Consider the following 24,930-nt stretch of genomic DNA (forward strand, 5'->3'; position numbering starts at 1 on the left):
ACCTTGAAGGATGACCTTGACCTTTCACCACTCAAAATGTACAGCTCCATGAGATACACATAAATGCCAAATATGAAGTTCCTATCTTCAATATTGCAAAAGTTATGGCAAATGTTAAAGTTTGACGCAAGCAAACCAACAAACAGACAGGGCAAAAACAATATGTCCCCCAGTATAGACTGGGGGAACATAAAAAAAATGTAAAATGATAGGTAATATCTCGATCCGGAAATGTAGTGTACTCGGTACAATTTACAGAAAGACATTTTTTTTATTCTTAGAAATTCACTTTCACGCTCGCAACATTTTCTCATAAAAGTACATGTTAAAAATTTAGTCGTTGTTGGTGGTGCTCCATGCTTGCACATCTTGTCATGTGATTCAGGTATGTTTAATGGGAATTCCCCTATCCCACAATTCACTTTGTATATTCACTGGTGTTTAATGGCAGATGTTTGTGTTTATGAAATTCTTTAACACATTCGTCGTCAATATTAGCCATATTTTGGTTTTGAAAATAGAAATGGTAATTATACGGGATTATTGGGTAAGAGGTAGAGTTGGAACATGTATGTTTCCAGCCATCAACACATTAGGTAGGGTTTTCTAAAAGTACTGAAATAAAAGTGGGACATAGGTTACTAAGATTCTAACTCAGCCCCTGACAAAAAGCCCCCAGTACCGACTCACCTCGCATCTCCCCCGGGTTTCACAGGCACCACCACATTCAAGTCCAGCTTGTTTGATATTCTATTTCTGGGCGGGAGGGGCAAGGGTGACGTCCGCCCTCCCTTGTTGTCCAGGCTTGATGAACTGTGGCCGCTATTTATTTCCTGCGAGTGTCGTTTGGGTGCTTCATACTCATTGTCTCCTTTCAGATCTATGCTGCTTGAGGGGCGTCGAGGGGGGAGTGGGGGTGGGGCAAGAGTTGAACCCTCCGTCCCACCCTCATCCTCCGACTTTGTCATTCGTTTGGACATCTCCTCCCCAACGTCTCCTTCTGTGTCTGTGCCTTCACTATCACACACAGGATTATTTTCAAAGAATTCTTCTAAATTTGGCGCAGAATAAGAAGACTTCGCGAGTTCTTCTAAATTTGGCGCAGAATTAGAGGCCTTTGATTTGTTCAATTTTTTTAATTTACTCAGAACACCATTACTTCCATTTGACAGACTACTAGAAGTCACTAATGTTGGGTCAGATTCCTTGCTCCTTCCTTTGTAAAACTGTTTTAACTTTCCTCTAAATCCTTTCTTTACTTTGTCCTCTTTTTCACCTTTGGGTTCCTTTTTCTTTTTCTTATTTCCTGTAGACTCGTTTCTGGATGGTGGTAGACTTGGCACCTCAGGGGGCAGTTCTAGACTGTCAGACTCACTTACTTTGTCACACTCGTCGTCTATGGGCTCGTAGATACTGTCGGAGTCGCTGTCAATGTCACCATCATTCCCTGCCTGAAATAAGGTTTGTTAGAGCTAAACTGGATTTTTTGTTAGCAGAGACTTTCTTCAAACAAACAAAATCCATAAAAGTAAGTGTTACTGTCAGGCTATTCTGGTTTAATTCTGGTTGCATATAGACATTTTTACTTTATGGCAGAACTTAAAGGAATAGTACATAAATACATTTATGAAATACAGTTGTTAACCATCTAAAACAACATGTAAATTGTTTCTATAGCAGACATAACATAACAAATTCCTCTTTTATTGTTTATGTTCTAAACTGCAAAATAGATAAGTCGTATTTATAATTTTCTGATTTAACAGTAATTCATATTTCAAACGCTCGAAACATATACATATCTTTGCTTGATGCTATATTCAAACAGTGTTTTTTTCACCATATTGGGAATGGGGCCGGGTCCCTTTAGATTGGGAAAATTCGTGGCATTTCGACTAAAATTGGGAAATAAGTGTTGTTGTTGTTTTGTAACAAATGCTTCAAAATTGAGGATACAAGTGTGCTCAGTATTATATTTACTAAGGTTGATCTTATATGGATGGGAGATCTAAAAAAAAATTTTGGGGGGGAAATCTTCCATTGGGAATTTTTAGCTTCCATTTGGGAAAAATATATACTTTTTTCATTGGGAATGAGTCCGGTTACCGGATCCGATTTTGAATGAAAAAAAACACTGTCAAATGTATACATCAGTGAACAAAGCATTCTTGTAGATCTCAATGTTTTACCTGAATTTCTGTGGATGGAGGTGTCTCCTCAACTTGTTTTTGTCTGAAAACAACAATAAGAAAGCAACATTAACAGTTTGTTACACTCAGCAATGGTACACCAACCAGACTTGATCAGACAGTCTGTTACACTCAGCAATGGTAGACCAACCAGACTTGATCAGAGGTCCTCAACTAAGAGTTTCAGAGCTATTCTGGACTTTGTTGCTTGATTGATTTTGCTTTATGTAGATGTTTTTAGCATAGGTGCAACGCACCTATGCTTAAGGTATATACGACATTTCGAAAACCCACATCGATCGGTTGACCATTATAAAGCCTTACCTGATCAAAAATCAGACGAAATATCTATTAAATTTAGTATATGGTAATTCTTACAATTTTTTTTTGAAACGTTTTTCTAACGTTTTCTTCCAAGAATATTGCTGACACCGTTTTTAGTGAATTTTTCTAAGACCGTTTTACATGAAAAAACCTTCTGAGAAATTAAAACAAATTTCGTTCGTAAAACAATTCTGTTCTTGTTGATAGTGACCTCACACCTAATTTCTATTTCCTTTGTTTACTGTTCTGTGAGAGGTCAAATGTTTACATAACTGAATTCATAAGGCCCTGGTTTAAGGATATGTAACATTTCATCGGTTAATTATAAATAGAAATTAAAACATATTCTCAGCAGGAAGTGGGGCATAAAGCACTTTTATTCTTTGAAAATGTGTAAAAAATGGCGGAGTACAATGAATGTTTTCTGATTTATGACATGGATTCTGACCTGCCTTTCTATGGATTTGATGAAGTAGAGTTTGAAAGTAATAGAGATGTGTTAATTGAAGTTGAAATGATTTACTTTGAGCCAGAAATTAACGTTACGAGTAGAGCTAACGGTTTAAATGTGGCATCGGATTTAATGGATTCGCGCGAAATCTGAACGAGTGTTGTGTCTGTAAAATATTAAATGGAAAGCTGTAAATGTATCAAGTCGGAAAAGAAAACGGATGGTTGCATAATGGTATGCGTGAAATAATATAATTCTACATATTTATTTTCATTGTTATGTCATTTTGTAACCATTCACATTCGTCACTATTTGGAATTCCCGTTTCTAAAAATAGAACATTTTGGTAACAAGGGGGGCAACTCGTGATGTAAGCAATCGTTAAGGTCACAATATACTAAATAATCGAGTCATGAAGGGCTGTACTCTCTAAACAAATCATCATATTTTCCTCGAAGGCATGTTTACACTTTAGACTGTTGTTCTGGTTTTATCGTTTGTAGATATTGATAGGGTAAGCATAGGTGTTTACTACTAAATCCCTGAAATAGGATAAAGTTGGAGATTAAAGTAAAAAATGGCACTGCAAAAGGTTACAATCCACTAGAAAACGGCCGAAAAAAAGGCGCAAAAACAGTCGATTTTGATTTGAGTCGAATTCTTTTTTGGTTTGAACATGACATATCTTTTTTATTGCTTAAATCGATTCAGCTAAGAATGCCCGTCAAGAAAAGGTATGGTTATGGGGGTCTCTATGTGCAAAATGTTGTATTTATTTTCGATCAAAGTTGTCGCTTTTACATCGAAACATATAAGAAAACTATTTAGTATATTTTGACCTAAACATTTACTTCAGCAGCAACTTCCCTGTATCTTGCAACTATGCTTTCAGCGCCATCGGCGCTCTCGTTGTTCTTAGTTTTTTAACTATGCTGCCAGGCATGGTGGGGGTGGGGGGGGATAGGGGGTTGTTATCATAAGTCAAGAGAGGGAGTGGATATCTCAACAGCTAAATCTTGAAGTTCACCCTTTTCCTTTCAGAAGTAAAGTGAACATGGCTGTGTGCAAAAAGCATAAAACCAGAACAACCTGCAAGTAACTCGCAGTCTGTTCAGGTTTTATGCTGTTTGCTGCTCATCAGTATCTTAGGGTTGGAAATGAAGCTTTTAAAACTTGAATATAGTAAGAAAGGTCTTTAATTGAATATAACTTTCAAAGGGACTACAAATGCGTAAAAATACATATCTTAGTAGTAAAAGAATAATTGCTTTCAAACCAGACAGCTGTTTGACACTTGTCACTAACCATTTGCATGTTCAAATTGGTAATGTACAAAGTCTATGATGATATAAGAGTGTATTTATCCTTGCATCTAAATTACCCACCTGTCAGAATTTGTCTGAACTGATGGGAAAATAAACTGGCCTTACTCAGAAATAATTTCAAGGCGTACCTGCAGTACAGAGTTTTATGTTAGAACTTTGTATCATCAGGTAACAATGTTCATTATAATACAGTTTTCAAATAATGGACCATTGGGAATGTGTTATTGAGAAAATGGACAAACTGGGTTTTAACAACAAATATTGACATTTAAAACAAGAGCTGTGTTTGTGAAACACAATGCTCCCTACTGCGCTGCTTTAAAGCCATATATTTGACCTTTGACCTTGAAGGATGACCTTGACCTTTCACCACTCAAAATGTGCAGCTCCATGAGATACACATGCATGCCAAATATCAAGATGCTATCTTCAAGATTGCATAAGTTATCGCAAAACTTAAACCAAGGTTAATGTTTTGAGACAGACAGACAGACAGACAGACGGACAGACAGACAGACAGACAGATCAACAACAATATACCCTCGATTAATTGATCCGGGGGCATAACAATAAATACAATTTGCACTAAAAGTCCACTTATTTTGAAAGGAGAACATAATCATTTAAATCATATTCATATACTTTATGAGATGTTTATGTAATAAAGTTGAGATACAATAGTTATTTAGTTATTAGACACTTCTTTCTAAGCAAAACGCACACACACACACAAACTTTTGTTTGGTGAGGGAAATCTGTTTACAGCATTATTTAAATAGAAGGAAAACCCCTTTGGGCAACAACTGTAAAACAAGATTCATGCTTACATACATGCACTATTATTATAGTGTAACACAAACATTTTGACATAATTTGAACACAATCTTGCAGTTTCAATACACTTTTCTCTCAGTAGTAGTATTCTCACCTATGGACTATGCATAATCAGCCAACACCTCGTTTAGAGTGTATCTCATTGTATATGTTTGTAACTAGTTTAGCTTAAGCCCATTTATTTTTAGTTGTGAGCGTTAGCTCAGACTAAATTACAGAGCATGTTTTGCAAATCAGTATATGCTTAGAAGCCTTAGCTACGCTAAGAACCGTAACTCACTATGCTAGGAACTATTACCGCTGCCTGTCTGCACTGAAGACGACGAATGCTTAGGAGCGTCTGCATCTACTTCTGCAGTGAGTGTATTTACCAGCTTGTAAGACGACATTGGCCAGTCTAGTGGTATTGATTGAAATCTGTACATATTGGCTGCTTTCAGGGAAAACGGGGCTTAATGCATGTCAAATAAGATTAGCATGTGCACACTGAATAGTCTGTGTAATGCGCACAAGTTAATCAAGGACAACAGCAGGGAACAACTTCAGTGCCTTCAGCGCTTTGATTCAAAACTAGTTGCAAAGCGCTAGATGCATAATCAGAAGAGATATTTAACTCAGAAATTTAAGACATGTAACCATTATTGTTAAATCATTAACCCAACTAAGACAGGGGTGTGACAAAGCTCTGTCTGTGAGAATTACCTAGTACAAATAATTATACCTAGAAAGGGCATTAAACGATTTTTTGAATAGCGTTCCCTTATAACCCTTTACCACTTACATATGTATTCTGACGCATTTGTTGTCCATCTTAAAGTTTAATTAAATTAAAGTCCTTTCTAACTAGACTCAAATTGTAAAGGCTTCATTTCCAACCCTTAGTTACTGATGAGCAGCAAACAGCATAAAACCTGAACAGACTGTTAGTTACTCACAGGCTGTTCTGGTTTTATGCTGTTTGCACATAGCCATTTTCACTTTGCTTCTAATGGGGGAAAGGGTTAAGACAAGTACCCATAGAAGTTTCTACTAGTAATCATTACATTGTATCCATATATAAACACTCTTTTATGTATAGCACCAGATCATATTAGTAAAATGTTGTTTGAGAATTATTTTTTTTACAAATATCAAAATTAATTTTAAATTATTTTTCTGCTGTTACAAATACCCTGGGAAATAATTTAATGAGATGTATGTTAAGTTTACATTACATTAGCCAGTTTTTGTTGAAAAATCGATTTTATTAGTATTTTAAGAAAAAAATTGAATAGCGGTATGACCAGCTTTTTACAGGTTGGTGTTTAGTCAGAAGGGTATCATTCCATGTCAAACCTCTTATTAGTAAGACATCCGTTCTTTACAAAATGTGTCTGCTGAAACATGCTGTTACAGGTTTATTTGCTGATAATTTAATCGATTTTATTTTCATTTTCTGAATCATTTTTCTCTTTCTATAGCTTGTTTTTGATGAAAAATCCAGTATGTAACACACTTTTTGGGTGTTTGAGTAAAGGGGCTAATCATAATCGAAGCCTTCTTTTGCATAGGTTGTAGTATGCTAAATACTCCATAAAAATCCAGATACAAGTATGTACATGCATGAATTAAAATGAAGATCCTCATATCTCAAACTGTAGTCAAATTATCACACAAACTGTATGTATCATCAGCACTTAACATACACATATAGATCTAAACTTACCAGATACAGTAACATAAAGCAATATTTTTTGTAAACCAAGAGCTTCATTTAAACTTATAAAACAACCTTTTAGCATCACCACACCTTTCAAGAACAATTGAAAGACAGAAAACTAGTTATATTTACCTGTCTATCTAGATTTGACCTAGTGAGGCAGCCATGTTTATATGTCAAATATTCAACAGGTAGTGTGACACTATATATAAAAGACACAGCTAGTAAGCTCCCATGTGGAAAATGTAAACATCACCTGACACCATATGTACATGTGTGTTTGAATGCTCATGAATGCTATTTTACATATGAGTCGTTCTCTGTGAAAAGGGGGTTAAATGCATGTGCGTAAAGTGTTGTCCCAGATTAGCCTGTGCAGTCAGCACAGGCTAATCAGGGACGACACTTTCCGCCTAAACTGGATTTTTGCTAAGAAGAAACAAAAAATTTCATACAACTGGAATTTGTCAACCCTGATTAGCCAGTGCAAAATGCAGAGGCTAACCTGGGACGACACTTTTTGCACATGTATTAACCCCCCTTTTCAAAGAGCACATATCATATGAATCTTGACCTTGGAAAAAGGGGTTTAATACATGTGGGAAAAGCGGTCCCTGCACAAGCTAATATGGGATGACATTTGAACCCCTTACCACTTCTATACATTTTTTGACATGTTGACATGTAGTCCCTCAACAATTTACATTTATGTAAAGACCTATCTTACTAGATTCAAGTTTTATTGGTTTAATTTCCAACCCTTAGATACTGATGAGCAGCAAACAGTATAAAACCTGAACAGACTGTGAGTTACTCGCATGCTGTTTGCACAAACTCATTTTCACTTTGCTTCTGAGTGGGAAAGGACTGTTAAGCAAATATCTGACTATCAATAATACTGGAGAATAACAAACACCATTTAACTGCAGAAATTAAAATAAAACAGTTTTCAATTTTTGCACAAAAACAATTAATATTATGATAAATGACACCTTAATAATAAAGACACTTGCAAGGAATGAAGTCATTTTTTTTTAATTATCTGACTTCTGACAGTACTGACTAAGCCAAATGACACTAACCTTCCCAATTTTGAAATTACCAAAAAATGAAAATCGAGAGTTAACCCAAAATCAATGAAAATTACTTGTGTTCTGTCATAAATAAGACTCATTACTTTGGACATAAAAATTGAATGCAATAATAGCCTTACGTGCATGATATATTTTCAACAGATAGCCTGGTATAAAGCTAACCTTGGTGTATTGAATATTGGTGTAGCCCTATTGAGGTCATATTGTTTGAATGTCAATAGTATTATCTCCATAGCAAATGATAGTGGATGATGGGCAAGTGGTAGTGTAATATAGCCATGCCTTAATGCCTGTATCATCCAGATATGTTTAACCAAATTAACCAGTTTATATTATCATTATAACATTTAAGATTATGCTGTGAATGTGAAAGTCTTGTCTTGTATTATGCCTTTATTTGACCTTATCCATATAACTGTTACCTTGACCTTTAATCTTATAAGGGAGACTGGTTTGCAAGTGACACGCCAAATTGTGAACATTTGTGATGTTTTTTTTTAATTTGACGATTAAGTTACAGCCAAGACAAGCTTTGAAGGAATAATACACAAAAATCAAGTAACAGTCAAGACAAGCTTTGACGGAATAATTCACAAAAATCAAGTAACAGTCAAGACAAGCTTTGAAGGAATAATACACAAAAATCAAGTAACAGTCAAGACAAGCTTTGAAGGAATAATACACAAAAATCACTAGTACACAAACATGCTCAGCATGTGTGACAGCTGTACAAAAATGGCTGGACAAAATCTCCGGAGGAAATTTAAGAGTTTACATTCCTGATAAGGAGTTCTTTTGACTAACCCTTTCCCGCATCAGAAACAAAGTGAAAATAGCTTTTGCAGCCATCATAAAACCAGAACAGCCTGCGAGTAACTCGCAGTTTGTTCAGGTTGTATGCTAGTACGAAAGGTATTTAATTAAATTTAACTTTCTAAAGGACTACAAATGCGTCAAAATATGTATCTAAGTTGTAAAACAATAAAAGATTTAAATAAGGCAGCTAAAAATATATCTCTATTGACTTTTACATGATGATAAAAAATCTTCTCAGGAGTCTATAATTAATTTATATGTTAAATATTTGAGATAGGGCGTGGTAGATCTTTTCATCTGTTTATTTTATGGAGGAACAACATCAACTTCTGCTCCCAAATTGATGCCACAGAATATAAACATACATCAGCGATTTGTAGAACAGAGCATATTGTAACACATTTGTATTTGTATTTTTCAGAAAATATTGCGGTAACTTTACTGTTTTGCTTGCAAATATGGCTTATTCTTTTTTATCACACAGAATAAATTGTTTATAAATTATTAGTGAAGATTTAATTATGTATATTTTTGTTAAGATTATTTGTTTACAAGTTTTTAAAATTAAATAGTGGAATTACACCATAATAGAACTTAAGAAAGAAACATAGACTAGGTAGTAAGTATTAACAAGACTACCGGTATTGCCAAGCAATATATGTCCCCTACCGGCTCCACCATTGTCAGAATTGTTTTTTGCCATAGCAACCAGAATTTTTGACGTAGGAACAAAATGAAATGGCGTGCATATGTCCATATTGCCATCTATCCATGTTTCAAGTTTCATGAAAAAATATTAAGAACTTTTAAAGTTATCGCAGGATCCAGAAAAGTGTGACAGACTCACAGACAGACAGATGCACAGAGCGAAAATCATAAGTCCCCTTCTGTGAAACCGGTAGGGGACAATAACCAGAAAGAAACAAAAACCAAGTATTAAACAACCACTAAGAAACAAAAACCAAGTATTTAACAACCAATGGTATTGTGATAACATTGTTACAATGAGCAATTATATCTGTTCTGAAGGGGAATCACAACATAGGGGGACAAAACTTAGTGTACTATTTAACCCTTTCAGTGCGGGAACCAAATTTTAATGGCCTTTGCAAACAGTTTGGATCCAGATGAGACACCACAGAACGTGGCGTCTCAACAGGATCCAAACTGTTCGCTATTCTGATAATATTCTTTGAAAAAAATCGAAGAAAATGCTAATTTTAGAAATTCAGCAGACGACATTTTAGCAGACGACAAATTTCCCAGCATGCAAAGGGTTAAAGGTTCATATCAGCCCCTTAATGGTCATTTACTAACATTAAATTACCTTTTCTTGAAAGCCATTGACCGTCTGTCCTTGAACTTGGCTTTATTTTCAGGATCGCCTCTTGACAGCATCGCTGATGGATCTAAAAATAGATCATATCACCATGGATACCCCTTACAAAAGTACAGAAAGAAAAATTCTCAAAAGTAACTGTCCACATAATAATCAGAATATAATAAACAAGATGTGTTTGTGAAACACTTTGTCCCCGTATATGACGTTTGACCTTAAAGGATGACCTTGACCTTGACCCTTCACCACTCAAAATGTGCAGCTCCATGAGATACACATGCATGTCAAATATAAAATTGCTAGCTTCAATATTGCAGAAGTGACATTACATGAGCAATTTTGACCCATATATTTGACCTTGAAGGATGACCTTGACCTTTTACCACTCAAAATGTGCAGCTCCATGAGATACACATGCATGCCAAATATTAAGTTGCTATCATCAATATTGCAAAAGTACTGATACAATGAGCGATTTCGGCCACATATATTTGACCTCTGACCTTGAAGAATGACCTTGACCTTTCACCACTCAAAATGTGCAGCTCCCTGAGATACACATGCATGCAAAATATTTAGTTGCTATCTTGAATATTGAAATATTGCAAAAGTGTACATTAAATGAGCGATTTTGACCCATATATTTGACCTTTGACCTTGAAGGATGACCTTGACCTTTCACCACTCAAAATGTGCAGCTCCATGAGATACATATGCATGCCAAATATCAAGTTGCTATCTTCAATATTGCAAAAGTTATTGCAAATGTTAAAGTTGGCGCAAACCAACCAACCAACAAACAGACCAACAGACAGGGCAAAAACAATATTTCCCCCACTACTATAGTGGGGGACATAAAAACATTGCACTCTTTCCTATCTCATCTAACATTGACAACTGTCAGTCTTATCTGAAGGTCCCAAGTTGTATCCCTACTCTCCATGTTCTTCCCAATAGATCAAGTAGAAGTTTTTCCTATGTAATAGATTCAATACTGTCCCTATAAGTTTATGTAATTAACTCTTTCTCACTCAGAAGCAAAGTGAAAATGGCTATGTGCAAACAGCATAAAACCAGAACAGCCTGCAAGAAACTCACAGTCTGTTCAGGTTTTAAGCTGTTTGCTACTCTTCAGTATCTAAGGTTTTGAAATGAAGCCTTTAAAATTTAAATCTAGTAAGGGACTACACATGTGCAAAATATGTTTCTAAGTGGTAAAGGGTTAAATTAAAAGAGCAACAATAGTTTTAAACTAAATTATATATTACCTTCAAACATAGAACTTTAATTTGTCTATTCCAGCATGACCATACAAACTTTAGCAATCCAATTCATTCTTTCAACTTTTATATGCTCACCTTTTAATAATTTCCCATCTAAATCCGGTAAAAGCAAAAAGCACTTTAAATTCTCATGGAACAGGCCAAATTTTCCTTCCACCCAACAAACAATTCTTTCAACAAATCCCAGTCTGCGACCTGAATACTGTTTTTTGCCTCTCCATTTTCTCTCCTACACAACTTATCTGATTCCAAGGAAACAAACTACCACAGACCCTCTTTATTACATATTTCCACTTATTAATGATCACATTTCAGACTTAATTGTTTGTTTATTGAAATCCCCTCCATAAAAATATTGACAACTAAGATATTATTTTATCTTAATTTAGACTTTTAACTATCTTAATGATAGTGAAGTCTTATTGAAAATAAAAATAATATCTGAGATGTCAATATTTCGCAGAACAAATATATATGGGTGAGAAAGGAATTTTCTAACTGTTTTATGGCCCGATTAAACTTTCGCCTCTAAATGTGACTTTGACCATTGAAGAAAGTAGGCAGCTTTTGACCATTGAAGCAGGGAAGCAGCTTTTGACCTTTGAAGCAGTGAAGCCGCTTTTGACCTTTGAAGCAGGGAAGCAGCTTTTGACCTTTGAAGCAGGGAAGCAGCTTTTGACCTTTGAAGCAGGGAAGCAGCTGTTACATGCAACGCACCTTCTTATGATGATTAAAACTTATTTTATTTCAAAATCCATCAATATATGACAACATTGTGGTTTAGACAGCAGTTTTCAAGCTGTGTCTTGGCATAATTTGACCTCTGACCTCTAAGTGTGACCTTGACCTTTATGGTAGGGAAACCGGTGTTGCATGCAACACTTTGAGTCATGATGGTGGATATATATTTTATTTTATTTTTTTTATATTTTTTTTCCTGTTTAAATGTTTTTATTCATTCATAATATATACATATACACACAATTTACAATGGCATGTTCGTTAATATACTTAAATTACCATATGTAATGTGTTTTGGCTATATTAATACAATCATTACTCAAGCTGAATTAGGATCGTACTTCCTTCAACCTTTTTACCTTTTTTACTTAACTTAAATAAATATTTATGTATAGCACAATAATATTAAGTGTTAATTCTTAAACAAGAAAAGGATCAGATTTACAACAACTATGGCTACAGTGTTTAAAGAGATAAAGAGATAAAACCTAGTACATTTGCTAATGTCTTTAAAAATTGACCTTTTTAACAAAGTTTGATTTTACAATTTTAGTGCAGATTACAACACAATTGATATAAACTTTATGATCAAATTGCAAACAACATAGTAATACAAGAAAAGAGTCATATTTACAACTACTATGGTTACAGTGTTCAAAAAAATAAAACCTAGTACATTTGCTAGTGTCATTAAAAATGGACCTTTTTAACAAAGTTTGATTTTACACTTAGAGTGCAGTTTACAACACAATCAATATAAACCTTATGATCAATATGCAAACAACATAGTGACACTTGATTAAGAAAACACATTTTGCAGGTTTCATATATAATGCGAGTTAATAACAGTTATTTTTGTTATTCATGCAATTATGAATTACATATTAATCTTATAACTATCCAAACAAATCCTTTATTTGATTCATTTGTTGTGTTTTCATATATATATTTAAAGATAATTTTAATTTTAGGCTAGCCTTAAATCCCTGAAAATGTGGAATTACTTCTTTCCTTTTGCATTCAAAAATGTACTTTTTAACTTCCATGAAAAGAATAAAGCAGTTATCATTTACGTTTGTATCACCAAGAAGGAACATTTTGCTGTTTATTACTATTTGTATATTTGCGTTTTTTAAGCTATCCGAGATATCTTTAATAATGATGGTGGATATATGTGGCAAGTTATTTCAAAAGCCATAACAAATTTTTATGGCCAACATTTAAGTACACACATTTACAAAGGGCAGCAACTCTTAAAATGCCAACCAAGAGTAATTGTTATTATGCATTGCACATCCCCTTAATGATATGTACTTTACCTATAACGTTTCGAGCTGATACCTCTTTTCAATAAATGACAAAACTTAAATTTAAAAATTATCAAGGACAATAATTCAATGACCATAACTCCAGTGAGATGTGGGCTTACTTTGAATGGCCTCAATTTTGGGGTAATAAACATGTTTAGAAAAATTGGTGCCCAATCCGATTAAAACTGTTTGAGTTATTAGAAGGCAAAAAACTAAGTGTGGAATTACTAACACAACGACTGACTTACACCTTGACACTGATGGACAATGAGGAAACTCTCTGCCTTCATTTGTTGGTATATAAAGCTTTACATGAGAACTGATTCCAACCCAATTCTTTTTCCCTATTCATACTTGCAGGGTATTTACTATAAATTATGATTCAAAACGATTATTAATATCATAAAGTTTTTAATATTCTTACCCAAAATTGAAGTATCCATAAATTCAAACAAAATTTAAAGTAGATTTACTCTTAAACTCTCAGCTGGTTTTAACACAGTGTATAGATGTCTTAAAATTTGATATGATATTAAATATTTCAATTCGTCCATTTGTTAAAATTCATTTTGAATGGAACAAAGCTCGAATAACGTGGATAAAACACTCAAATTTAGTTCCGTTTGCATTGTGAATACATAGATATTTATTGCTCCTACATGTGTAAGACCATGTTAGAGATTGTAATCTTAATGTTTACTTTATAATTTTTATATCTTTAACTGGTTACAAAAGCTGATTTTTTTATGATTGTCGAAGATTAGCCAATGCAGTCTTCCTAAACTGAATTTTTGCTAAGAAAAGACTACTGTCAAACCAAAAATTCCATGAAAGCCAACAGTGTCATCCTTCACAGGTTGAATTTTCCAGTTAAGGTGGAAAGAGTAGTCCCTGATTAGTCAGTGCAGTCTGAGAAGACACTTTACAAACATGCATTAACTCTCTCCGTACGGGAACCGAATTTTGAAGGCCTTTGCAAACAGTTTTGATCCAGATGAGACGCCACAGAACATGGCGCCTCATCAGGATCCAAACTGTTTGCTATTCTGATAGTATTCTTTGAAAAAAAGTTGAAGAAAATGCTAATTTCAGAAATTCAGCAGACAACATTTTAGCAGACGACAAATTTCCCAGCATGCAAAGGGTTAAGCACAATTTTCCCAGAATCAATACATTTTATTGCACAGACATGATAATAATTTGTATGCCCCTTTCTTAGAAGAAGACGGGGTATATTGTTTTTTGCCTGTCTGTCATTCTGTCCCAAAACTTTAACCTTGGTTAAAGTTTGATAACTTTCGCAATATTGAAGATAGCAACTTTATATTTGGCATGCATGTGTACAGTGCAGCCAACGTGGAACAAACGTATTTGCGATCCGCGGCGTCAAGGCGCAACAAGTCGATGCCAAGTTGGCCGTTGAAGCCGCGTCAGTATGAGGCGGCACGTCGCATTTCGCCGCGATGCTTCACATCGGTCTGCCGAGGCAAGAAGCAATCCGCGACATGACGCCAGGTCGATGCGCATCATAAAATAAAAATCTTTTAAAAATGATAAGTGAGTCAATAAATTTTAAAAGAACAATTATAATAATATCTAAAATCCTAATTAATTAAATGTATCTATTACTGCATACTTACTATTTTTCCTGTCGCTACTCATTACTTGATAGTCCCGTATATTCCAGTTTGCAAATTCTGGTAAATATTTACGATAAAAGTTCTCATGAATGTCAAGAAATAGAAACATATGCCATTTTTCTTAAGTGTCAAATAAATTTTGGCATTTGTTTCTATTTAAAGATGTGATGAAATAACGTCCAATCGGGGCGTTTTTTTCCACTAAACACGCGTAAATCGCTGACGTGATGTTCATGTTTTTATACAACACAAAATACACCCACACTTTCCATGCGACATTCTACATGTCTGCATAATTTTTCGCGCTCTTTTTATAGAGACAAAGGTTAAAGCACTGTTTATTTAACTCTAGTATTCAATTGCTAATGTTGCGTTAGCATTAAAATTCGGAAGCGTGTTTCGGATTACAAATTGAATAATGCTCATTTGAGAATTGAACGAAACATTTACAGTTGTGCATAATTAATTCAACGATAATTTGTAACGGCACATTACGTGTCAAATATATTTGAGGACGTGATATTATATAAATAGTCTATAAAGCATCATATACAGTACAGCCAAAGCGGCACAAACATAATCCGCGGCTACGCCACGGCCAGATTTTTAGTCCGCGGCGGCCGAATCGTGTGTTCACGCGGCGTATCGCCGTGGCACTCGGCATCGATCCGCGCAACGACGCAGAGTCCGTATTAACCACGCGTACTTTCACGGAGTAAATCCGCCGCATACGTACGCGGCTGATCGAGTGAAAAGATATCCACCTACATGTACATACATGTATGTGTAGCGTAGAATTAATTACGCGCAACTTTTTATGTTTCGTTCGATTATCATTATTAAATTTGTAATCCGAAACACACTTCCGAATTGTAATGCTAACGCGTCCTTTGGCAAATTCAAGCGTCAAATAAACAGTGCTAAAATATCCTTTGTTTCATAAAAAGCGCGCGAAAATTATGCAGACATGTAGAACGTCGTTTGGAAAGTTTGGGTGTATTTTGTGTTGTACAAATACATGAACATCACGTCAGGCGTAAATCGCGTGATCAGTGGAGGAAAAAAAACACGCCCTGATTAGACGTTATTTCATCATCTCTATAAATAGTAACAAATGCCAAAATGTATTTGATACTTAAGGAAATATCGAGAATGTTTGTGTATCGTAAATATTTACCAGCATTTGCTTTAAAACTGGAATATACGGGATTATCGGGTAAGTAGTAGCGATATTAACTGTATAATATGAACAAAATAAAACGTGTTTATATACGCATATTCAAACAATAGTTATAATAAGCTGATAATTAACAAAACTACAAATACGTCGTCACCGTCTTGATTATTGATGTGGCTTCAAACTGCTAATTTTCTCAGCTAAAATATAATAGCGGAATCAACATGCAATTAATTTATAAATCCACCATATGCTGGAGCCTTGAACACTTGTATATGCGAAAACATAATTACGTTACCTTGTTTATGTGTGAAATACATACGCTACGGGCGGGAAACAAACTTAATAATTGGCCAGACACATTAACTATGCTTACATGTATATGCTAATACAATCCGCGCACAATAAATTTATTATGATTTTAATTATTATTATAATTGTTCTTTCAAAATTTGTTAACTACATGTAACTAATAATTTTAAAAAGATTTTTTATTTCATGATGCGCATCGACTCGGCATCATGTCGCGGATTGCGGCATGCCTTGGCGGACAGATGCGAAGTTTCGCGGCGAAATGCGACTTGCAGCTGCATACTGACGCGGCTTCAACGACTGACGCGGCATCGACTCGTTTCGCATTGCCGCCGCGGATCGCGAAATACGTTTGTTCCGCTTTGGCTGTACTGTAAAAATCATAACCGCTTATTAAAACGTGAAAATAATAACTATGAAAGTAGCGTAAATCTAGGTTTTGACGCTGCACAAATGTACATGTAGGTTTACATCTTCGCACTCGATCTGCCGCGTACTTATGCGGCGGTTTTATGCTGCGAAAGTACGCGAGGTTAATACAGACTCGGTGTCGTTGCGCTGATCGATACCGCATGCCTCGGCGATACGCCGCGTGAACACACGAGGCAGCCATCGAGTACTAATTTTCTGGCCGTGGCGTGAGCAAGGATAACGTTTGTTACGCGTTGGCTGTACTGTATCTCATGGAGCTGCACATTTTAAGTGGTGAAAAGTCAAGGTCAAGGTCATCCTTCAAGGTCAAAGGTCAAATATCATTGTATTTTTCTTTCCTAATACTTTACCCTTCGTTAAAGTTTGGTCATAACTTTTTGAATATTGAAGATAGCAACTTGATATTTGGCATGCATATGTATCTCATGAAGCTGCACATTTTGAGTGTTGAAAGGTCAAGGTCATCCTTCAAGGTCAAAAGGTAAAAAAATACAAGCCAAGGGAAGTAATAAGCTTTAAAAGGGCGATAATTTCTTTACCTGTCAAATGATTGAAATTTTATTTAAAAGCGGCGCAATGGGGGGCATTGTGTTTCTGACAAACACATCTCTTGTTTTATGATGTTTTATAAAAATACAATTTTTTTTTTTAATTAGATGCTTAAAAACACCTTCCTTAGAGGAAATGTATTAGACATATAATTAAGTGTTATTTCAATTTGAATGTATGCGTTGCATATTAGCTTCTTTCTAGCATATGTGCATATTTCTTCTTTATTGTATGTGTGTTTAGAAGTGTTTGGAGATACATAATGTGTTTGCAATTTGATGCATCTGTTTGGTAATACAAGCAGGTGGGTTTTCATTTGCAGAGTATGATAAATGTAAATTTATGTGTTCATACATCTTTATTACACTTAACAGTTACAACATGATAAAACTAAAGCACAATAATTGGTCGTTGTCGGCTGGGGTACTACTTAAAAATACCCCAGGTACTCTTAAGTATACTTAGATGTACCTCAGGTACTAAAAAAATACTAAAACGTACTCGCGAATTCCAACGCTAAATTTGTTGTTGACGGCTAATTATTTTTCGAATTAATTAGGTTCATATTAATGCCAATATTTTGTAAAATGGCCTCTATATTATAAAAAAGAGCTGCGCCATGAGCGCATGATACGCCCGTCGTTCGCCAATGAAGTAGTAAGGTAATAAATAACCCTTTGAATCATTTTTTTACTTCAGTTTATTTGTATTTGAATACATGGTTTATTTTATAAGTACATGAGCATGGAGCGCCGTCTCCTTGACATTCAACAAAGTCCCATAACTCTGGAACAACAATTCAGAATTCCGTCAAAAACGAAAGGGGATCAGGGTTTATCAATATTAAGATAGTGTTGAAATTTGAAAAAAATCCATCGAAGGATATTTGAGCTACGGTAGGACATTCAATGAAATCACGAAATTTTGACGAACAAAGTCCCATAACTCTGGAACGACAATTCAGAATTCCGTCAAAAACGAAAGGGGATCAGGGTTTATCAATATTAAGATTGTGTTGAAATTTGAAAAAAATCCATCGAAGGATATTTGAGCTACAGTAGGACATTCAATGAAATCACGAAATTTTGACGAACAAAGTCCCATAACTCTGGAACGACAATTCAGAATTCCGTCAAAAACGAAAGGGGATCAGGGTTTATCAATATTAAGATTGTGTTGAAATTTGAAAAAAAGCCATCGAAGGATATTTGAGCTACAGTAGGACATTCAATGAAATCACGAAATTTTGACGAACAAAGTCCCATAACTCTGTAACGACAATTCAGAATTCCGTCAAAAACGAAAGGGGATCAGGGTTTATCAATATTAAGATTGTGTTGAAATTTGAAAAAAATCCATCGAAGGATATTTGAGCTACAGTAGGACATTCAATGAAATCACGAAATTTTGACGAACAAAGTCCCATAACTCTGGAACGACAATTCAGAATTCCGTCAAAAACGAAAGGGGATCAGGGTTTATCAATATTAAGATTGTGTTAAAATTTGAAGAAAATCTGTCAAAGGATATTTGACGTAGCGTACGACATTAACAGACGGACGGACAGACGCGGGGTATACCATAATACGTCCCGTCATAGACGGGCGTATAAAAACTCATACTAAACAAGATGTGTTTGTGAAACAGTATATCCCCCCCATTTATTTGACCTTTGACATTGAAGACTGACCTTGACCTTTCACCACTCAAAATGTGCAGCTCCACGAGATACACATGCATGCCAAATAACAAGTTGCTATCTTCAATATTGCAAAAGTTATGGCAAATGTTAAAGTTTGACGCAAACCAACAAACCAACAGACAAACAGACAGGGCAAAAACAATATCGAGGGGTTAAAGCCAGAACGTGATAACTCCTTTTTTCAAATAGTGGAGAAAAACGCAAAATTAAGGTTTGACAGACTACAACTTTTAAATGAATATGAATATCAGCGTAATATTTGGTTATAATATAGGTAATAGTATTGTTATGACATTGTAAACATATTATATGATTGCATACAATATTTTAATGCTTTTGTATTCAAAATAGCACTTACTTCATTCTGGCATAAACGTAAAACATATATATTTTCAGAGTACAACTGTGTTAAGTGCACTTGGTGCTATTTTGCATAAAATTGAACGCTGCTTTTCCTATGCCATACAGGACTTAGTGCAATTAAAGCATAACAGCCTTGTGCTATGCATCTATTTTACGAGACTAAACGAAACATGTGCACTTAAAACAAGTTTATTTTAATAATTACAATGGTAATTCTTTTTGTAGAAGTACATACTTATTTTCTTTTGCATTCTAGATTTGAACAGGACATGCAAATGTGTCTCCAACCTTAACAATGGAAGAAAGTTAAGATTCAGATATTCTATTCCACATCTGCATCTTATCTATCTTCTATTGTATCTGGGTCTGGAATAATCTTGAAATACTGGTGATATTCTGAAGGAATTATCCCTTCAGAGCAAAGTGATGGCAGGTCTTTCTTCTTTGTTGCTGTAATTGGAAGTTTGGAATCTACAAGGGTTGTATGTCACATTTTATAGAAGGTCCTTTGATAGAGGATTTGATTTGATTTTATAGAGGATATGAGTTTACTACACTGAAAACTGGTGTCATCAAAACTGCACTTAAAAAACACACACCCTGATCACAATTGTAGTTTTATCAATTTTATTTTTGTCCATATAACCTTTTGTCCACTTACATTTACAACATTTGGCGGCATTACAGTTTAAGCTACATGCTTGATATAAAAAGCGTCATAGTTTTTCATAGGCACTACAACATACGCAGTTCTCTTTGGTGTAATCCTCACAATTGGTTCCCCATTAGTAAATATACCAATGTAAATTTCTTTGCTCATTCAATGTAAGCAGGTACTATACCACACTCCATCTAAGTATGTCCACTTTCTAAATACCTTTGTTCAATGGTGTCTATGTTTTTACATTTTTCAATGCAACAGTAATAACCTAATTTCGATTTTGACCACTACAACAGTCAGAATAAAAACAGACATTCTTTACTGTGATGGGAAGGGATTTCATGTAAGTCAAAAGACAGTTTCCCATTTCACAGCCGCATTTTCCTTCAGTTTCGTTCCACAATAAACATGTCAAACTTGTGTTTTGTAAACAGTAAAAAAATATTGAAACTTTTTCTTTTTCTTTTATAATAAACTTGGCTCACACGAGAACATGGAATCGGTAAAACAGCCTCTAGATCAAATCTTAATTTACCATCTTAGTGGGAGAATAATGTCTTTTCGATAAGCACCAATGAAGGCATATTCTCCCGATCTAATTACAAATTAGCACAATAGTTTGTGTATTCCTGTTTAAATAAACAAGATGCAATAATTCCTTAACAAGGAAAGGGCTTCATATTTTGTTTTTACCTTAAAATATATGCACACATGGCTTATGTTTAAATGATTTAAGTGCACGTAAATCCTTTTGGCACATGTTTTTCCTCTCAATATGTATGAAAACTTATTGTGCCAAAATGACTTAAGTGCACTTGAAGCATTCTGGCATACACCAGATTTGTCGATAAGCACTTAGTGCACCTTGGTTCTTTCGGATAAACTATGTTGTATTCAATATGTGATTCCAGGGAATAGTGCATATTGTAGAGCGTTGGAATAACTCTATGAAAGTGCAAAAAAGTGATTTTTGATAAAAAGTGCACTTATCACGTTCTGGCTTTAACCCCTCGATATGTACCCCAGTATAGACTGGGGAACATAAAAAATTATGTTGAGGCAGGTTTAGTTCAAAGAGAATTGTTTTCTTATTAAGAAGTGCATTTTACGACATCAGATTTTTGGCGGGAATAAAGCTGGTACAGTCTAAACTTGTTGGGTATGCAGGGTTTTTTTTTACTAAGAAAGTGACGCCGATATTCGGCGTCTTCCCCTAACAGAATGTTTCCCCTCAAAATACAATTTCCCCACCAAAAATATAATTTTTCACCAAAATATATTTTTTCTCAAAGAAATGTTTATTTTTCCTTTGGGCATTCGACAATTATCCAATTTGCACCATGGACAACGATCTCGCTCTCTCTCTCTCCAGACGAACACAAAAAATCTGGGAATCCCAGTTATTCTAAATATAGCTCTTAAATTACGTCATGTAAACTGGGCAACTAATCGTAATAATCATGTGACTATTTTACTGGATGCCGGTCTTGCGCGAAAAGGGTGTTTCGTCAATTAAATACCGGAAACCAGTCGAATTTTCATCCGGGCTATATGCAAGCCAAGATATAAACGTGAAAACAGAAAAAAATGTCAGTCACAATTAGCGTTCTTACACAAACAAAATAAAACATTCGGACTCGGAAGATACTGAACGCATCGAGGCATTTTTTAAGAAAGAATCATCGAAAACCGTTATAACCCAGCAGGATTCTGAGGTAATCAACATCGAACATTGTGAAAGTGAAAGCAGACAATCGGCAGCTGCCGCTCCTTTGACCTTTCCCTTCCAATACTGTAGCAGATCAAGATCGTCAACCCATTCATCATGAAATTGAAATCACAAAATTGACATCGTCCCCCGGCCCCAGTACAGAAATATAGTTGAAAACATTTCCCATTATTAGATCTACACCTGCAACTTTATTAAGGACTTTGACTTTAATACGTGTTAAATGTGTTTAAGAACAAAAAGGACAGAGACAAGCCTCTTTTGATGAGTTATAGACATTGAAATGAACAGTTTTTATTTTTTCCCCTAATATGTCTCTTTCGCACTCTTTTTTCCCTTTCACCCAGCGTCCAGCGTCTTCCCCTTTCTCTAAAAAAAACCCCTGGTATGTTTAAGTATATTTTCAGTACCCGGGGCACATTTCAGTATACTTAAGAGTATCTGGGGTACATTTAAGTATTACTCCAGCTGACAATGACAAATCAAGTCAAACTAAATGTCAAATAACAAAGATGATGACACCCTGCTTCTGTTACCAAACAGTATTTGTTTTACTCTTTAAACATGCGGTAATACCGCACACAATCTACATTTAAAACTCCAAATATGTTTTATGGCAAGGCCAACTGATTTTGAAGACAAAAACAAACTAACAAAAGGGCAAACTTTATTGGAAACCATGATTTAACACTGTGTTTTGTAAAAGATAATAATTCTTTGTCAATCCCCACAGAATATTCTTTTTTGAACATTTGCATAACAGTTTAAGTCCTTTGTAAGCCACATAAAGGACTCAGTTAATCAACAGTGTATCAATTTTTATCTTCTTATTATGTTTAATAATGTTTATTATACTGAAAAGTATTTTGTTTGTAAGAAAAAAGTATTTGTCCAACATTTACCAATAATCATTATTATTTTACTGATTTCAAAGTTGTTTTCGTATTTTGGTTGGAAATATGTTAATTGAAAACTATTTCTCTCCGGTTTTTTTAGTAATTGTCGATATTGGCTTTACTTAACTTAAATCACTGAATACTTACTTATTTGTAATCCAATATTTTTTAGATAATCCATCACTTAGTGCAACAGACGTTTTATTATAAATCACAGTTTTAACTTCATTTTCCATAAATATTTGCATTATAATTGGTAATCAACTGTATTTCAACCAAATTCAAGAGCATTCCTTCCTGAGCTATGAACTTTACTACCTTCCATAGGACCCACATAAACTGCTATTCACTATTATTTATCAAAACTCACCAAGATTTATAAGATATTGAAGCTCACCTGTTAACAATCCATGGACCTTAGCTTACATAGAAGATATATACCCTCTTATCTCAACAAAACCATCATTAAAATATGACCCAAACAATGTCCTTCCATTTAAGTCACAATTCAGTTACATGACCTCATTCATGCTGATGTCTCCATAGGTAATTCATGTTTAATTTGATTGTCCCCATTATCAACTTAATTGGAGATTTTATTGGGATGCTCTCGAGATCCAGATACCTGGCAGGACAAAGTGCATGCAATTAGCAACCTGGTTTAGAGAGCATCCCAATAGAAGTCTCTTATTTACCTGATGTCATGTAACAAAAAGTTAAAGTTTGTGTTGTTTTTTGTTTGTTTTTTCAAGAATAGATAAATATAAATTACAGATGGGTAACCTATTGTGAAAAAATAAATAATAGTTTATACAAATGGTTTCATACATTATTATTAAAGTATAAGTTGTTGCTGTTCCCCCCCCCTTGACAAAATGTACCTCACTTGTGCTGGTTGAAGGGTTTGAAATTAAGGCTAATCAAGGCCAACACTTTCTGCTTTTCTAGCATGTTTTATTGAAAAAGGAGGGTGTTGTCCCTGACTAACTTTTGCACAGGCTTATCTGGGATGATATTTTACCCGAATGTATTTAGCTCCATTTTCGCAGAGCAAGAATAATATGTAACAGCTGTTATAGTATCAGAAACTTGTAAATAGCCGTCTTATTACTGGTCAAGCATTTTATCATGTCACAGATGGAAAGAAAGATGTAAAGAGGGACACACTGTACAGTACTATTTGCTTCTTGATACAAAAAGAAGGGGAGGGTTACATGTAAGTGGGGCATATATAACAAGAGCACCGCATAACGGGTGCCACGCTTCGGCTATGGGGGCAGTTTTCAATAAATGAAAGCTTGTCAGATTTTTTTTTTTTTTAAAGGTCACAGTGACCTTGACCTTTGACCTAGTGACCCAAATATGGTGCATCTACATATGAAGTTTCAAAGTTGTAGGTGGAAGCAATTTGATTTTAGAGCCAATGTTCAAAACCTTAACAAAATGTTAAGGTTTTAGCACGACGCGGACGTCGGACGTCAGACGTCGGATGAAACGACAAGCTGGCTATGACAATACCTCGGGTTTTCTCTGAAAACGCCGAGCTAAAAATGATTTCGCTGAATAGAATACACAAAAATAAAATAAAAATTGTATTAACCAACCTTAGTGACACTTTGACAGTGTATGCATTAATAAGGGAAATTACTATGTACAAGCTCAATACATGTTTTAACCACAGTTGTTTCCCTTTCCAAAAGCCTAGAAAACATCGTTGACAAAGTGAAATACTTTCACCCTTATCTAACAACACAATATACAGATGAATTCTAACATCAATATAAGCAAACAACCTAATTTCTGTGAAACTTGTGTGATAGATAAATAGGAAAATCTATGTACTTCAATTTGAAAAATCAAAATTTAAAAACCATACACAATTTTCATGTGACATCCAGACTTTCAAAATGATTAAATTTATCTTTAGATATTTTATAACATAAATTAAAGAAAAAGATCAACTTTGATCAAAATTTGTAATGTAAAAAGGCTTTTCTCAACCTTCTTGAATGTAAAAAAGAGTGGAATTTTAACATTGTGATAAGTGTATTTAAATGGTGCTAG

At 34.8% G+C, this 24,930-nt stretch overlaps 1 protein-coding gene across 2 annotated transcripts in view; it reads right to left on the reverse strand.

Annotated features, from left to right (window-relative positions):
* Positions 1-496: 496 nt before the first annotated feature.
* LOC127882408 (uncharacterized) overlaps positions 497-24,930 on the reverse strand; it is a 55,014-nt gene continuing 30,580 nt past the window's right edge. For both annotated transcript variants that reach the window (XM_052431037.1, XM_052431038.1), the window contains 3 exons: positions 10,060-10,141; positions 2,190-2,232; positions 497-1,451 (listed from right to left, as the gene is read on the reverse strand). In XM_052431037.1, the coding sequence (XP_052286997.1) occupies positions 687-1,451; positions 2,190-2,232; positions 10,060-10,141 (890 nt within the window). In that variant the 3' untranslated portion in view covers positions 497-686. The remainder of the gene's footprint in view (positions 1,452-2,189; positions 2,233-10,059; positions 10,142-24,930) is intronic.

Source organism: Dreissena polymorpha, chromosome 5 (assembly GCF_020536995.1).
Source record: "Dreissena polymorpha isolate Duluth1 chromosome 5, UMN_Dpol_1.0, whole genome shotgun sequence".
Lineage (NCBI taxonomy): Eukaryota > Metazoa > Mollusca > Bivalvia > Myida > Dreissenidae > Dreissena > Dreissena polymorpha.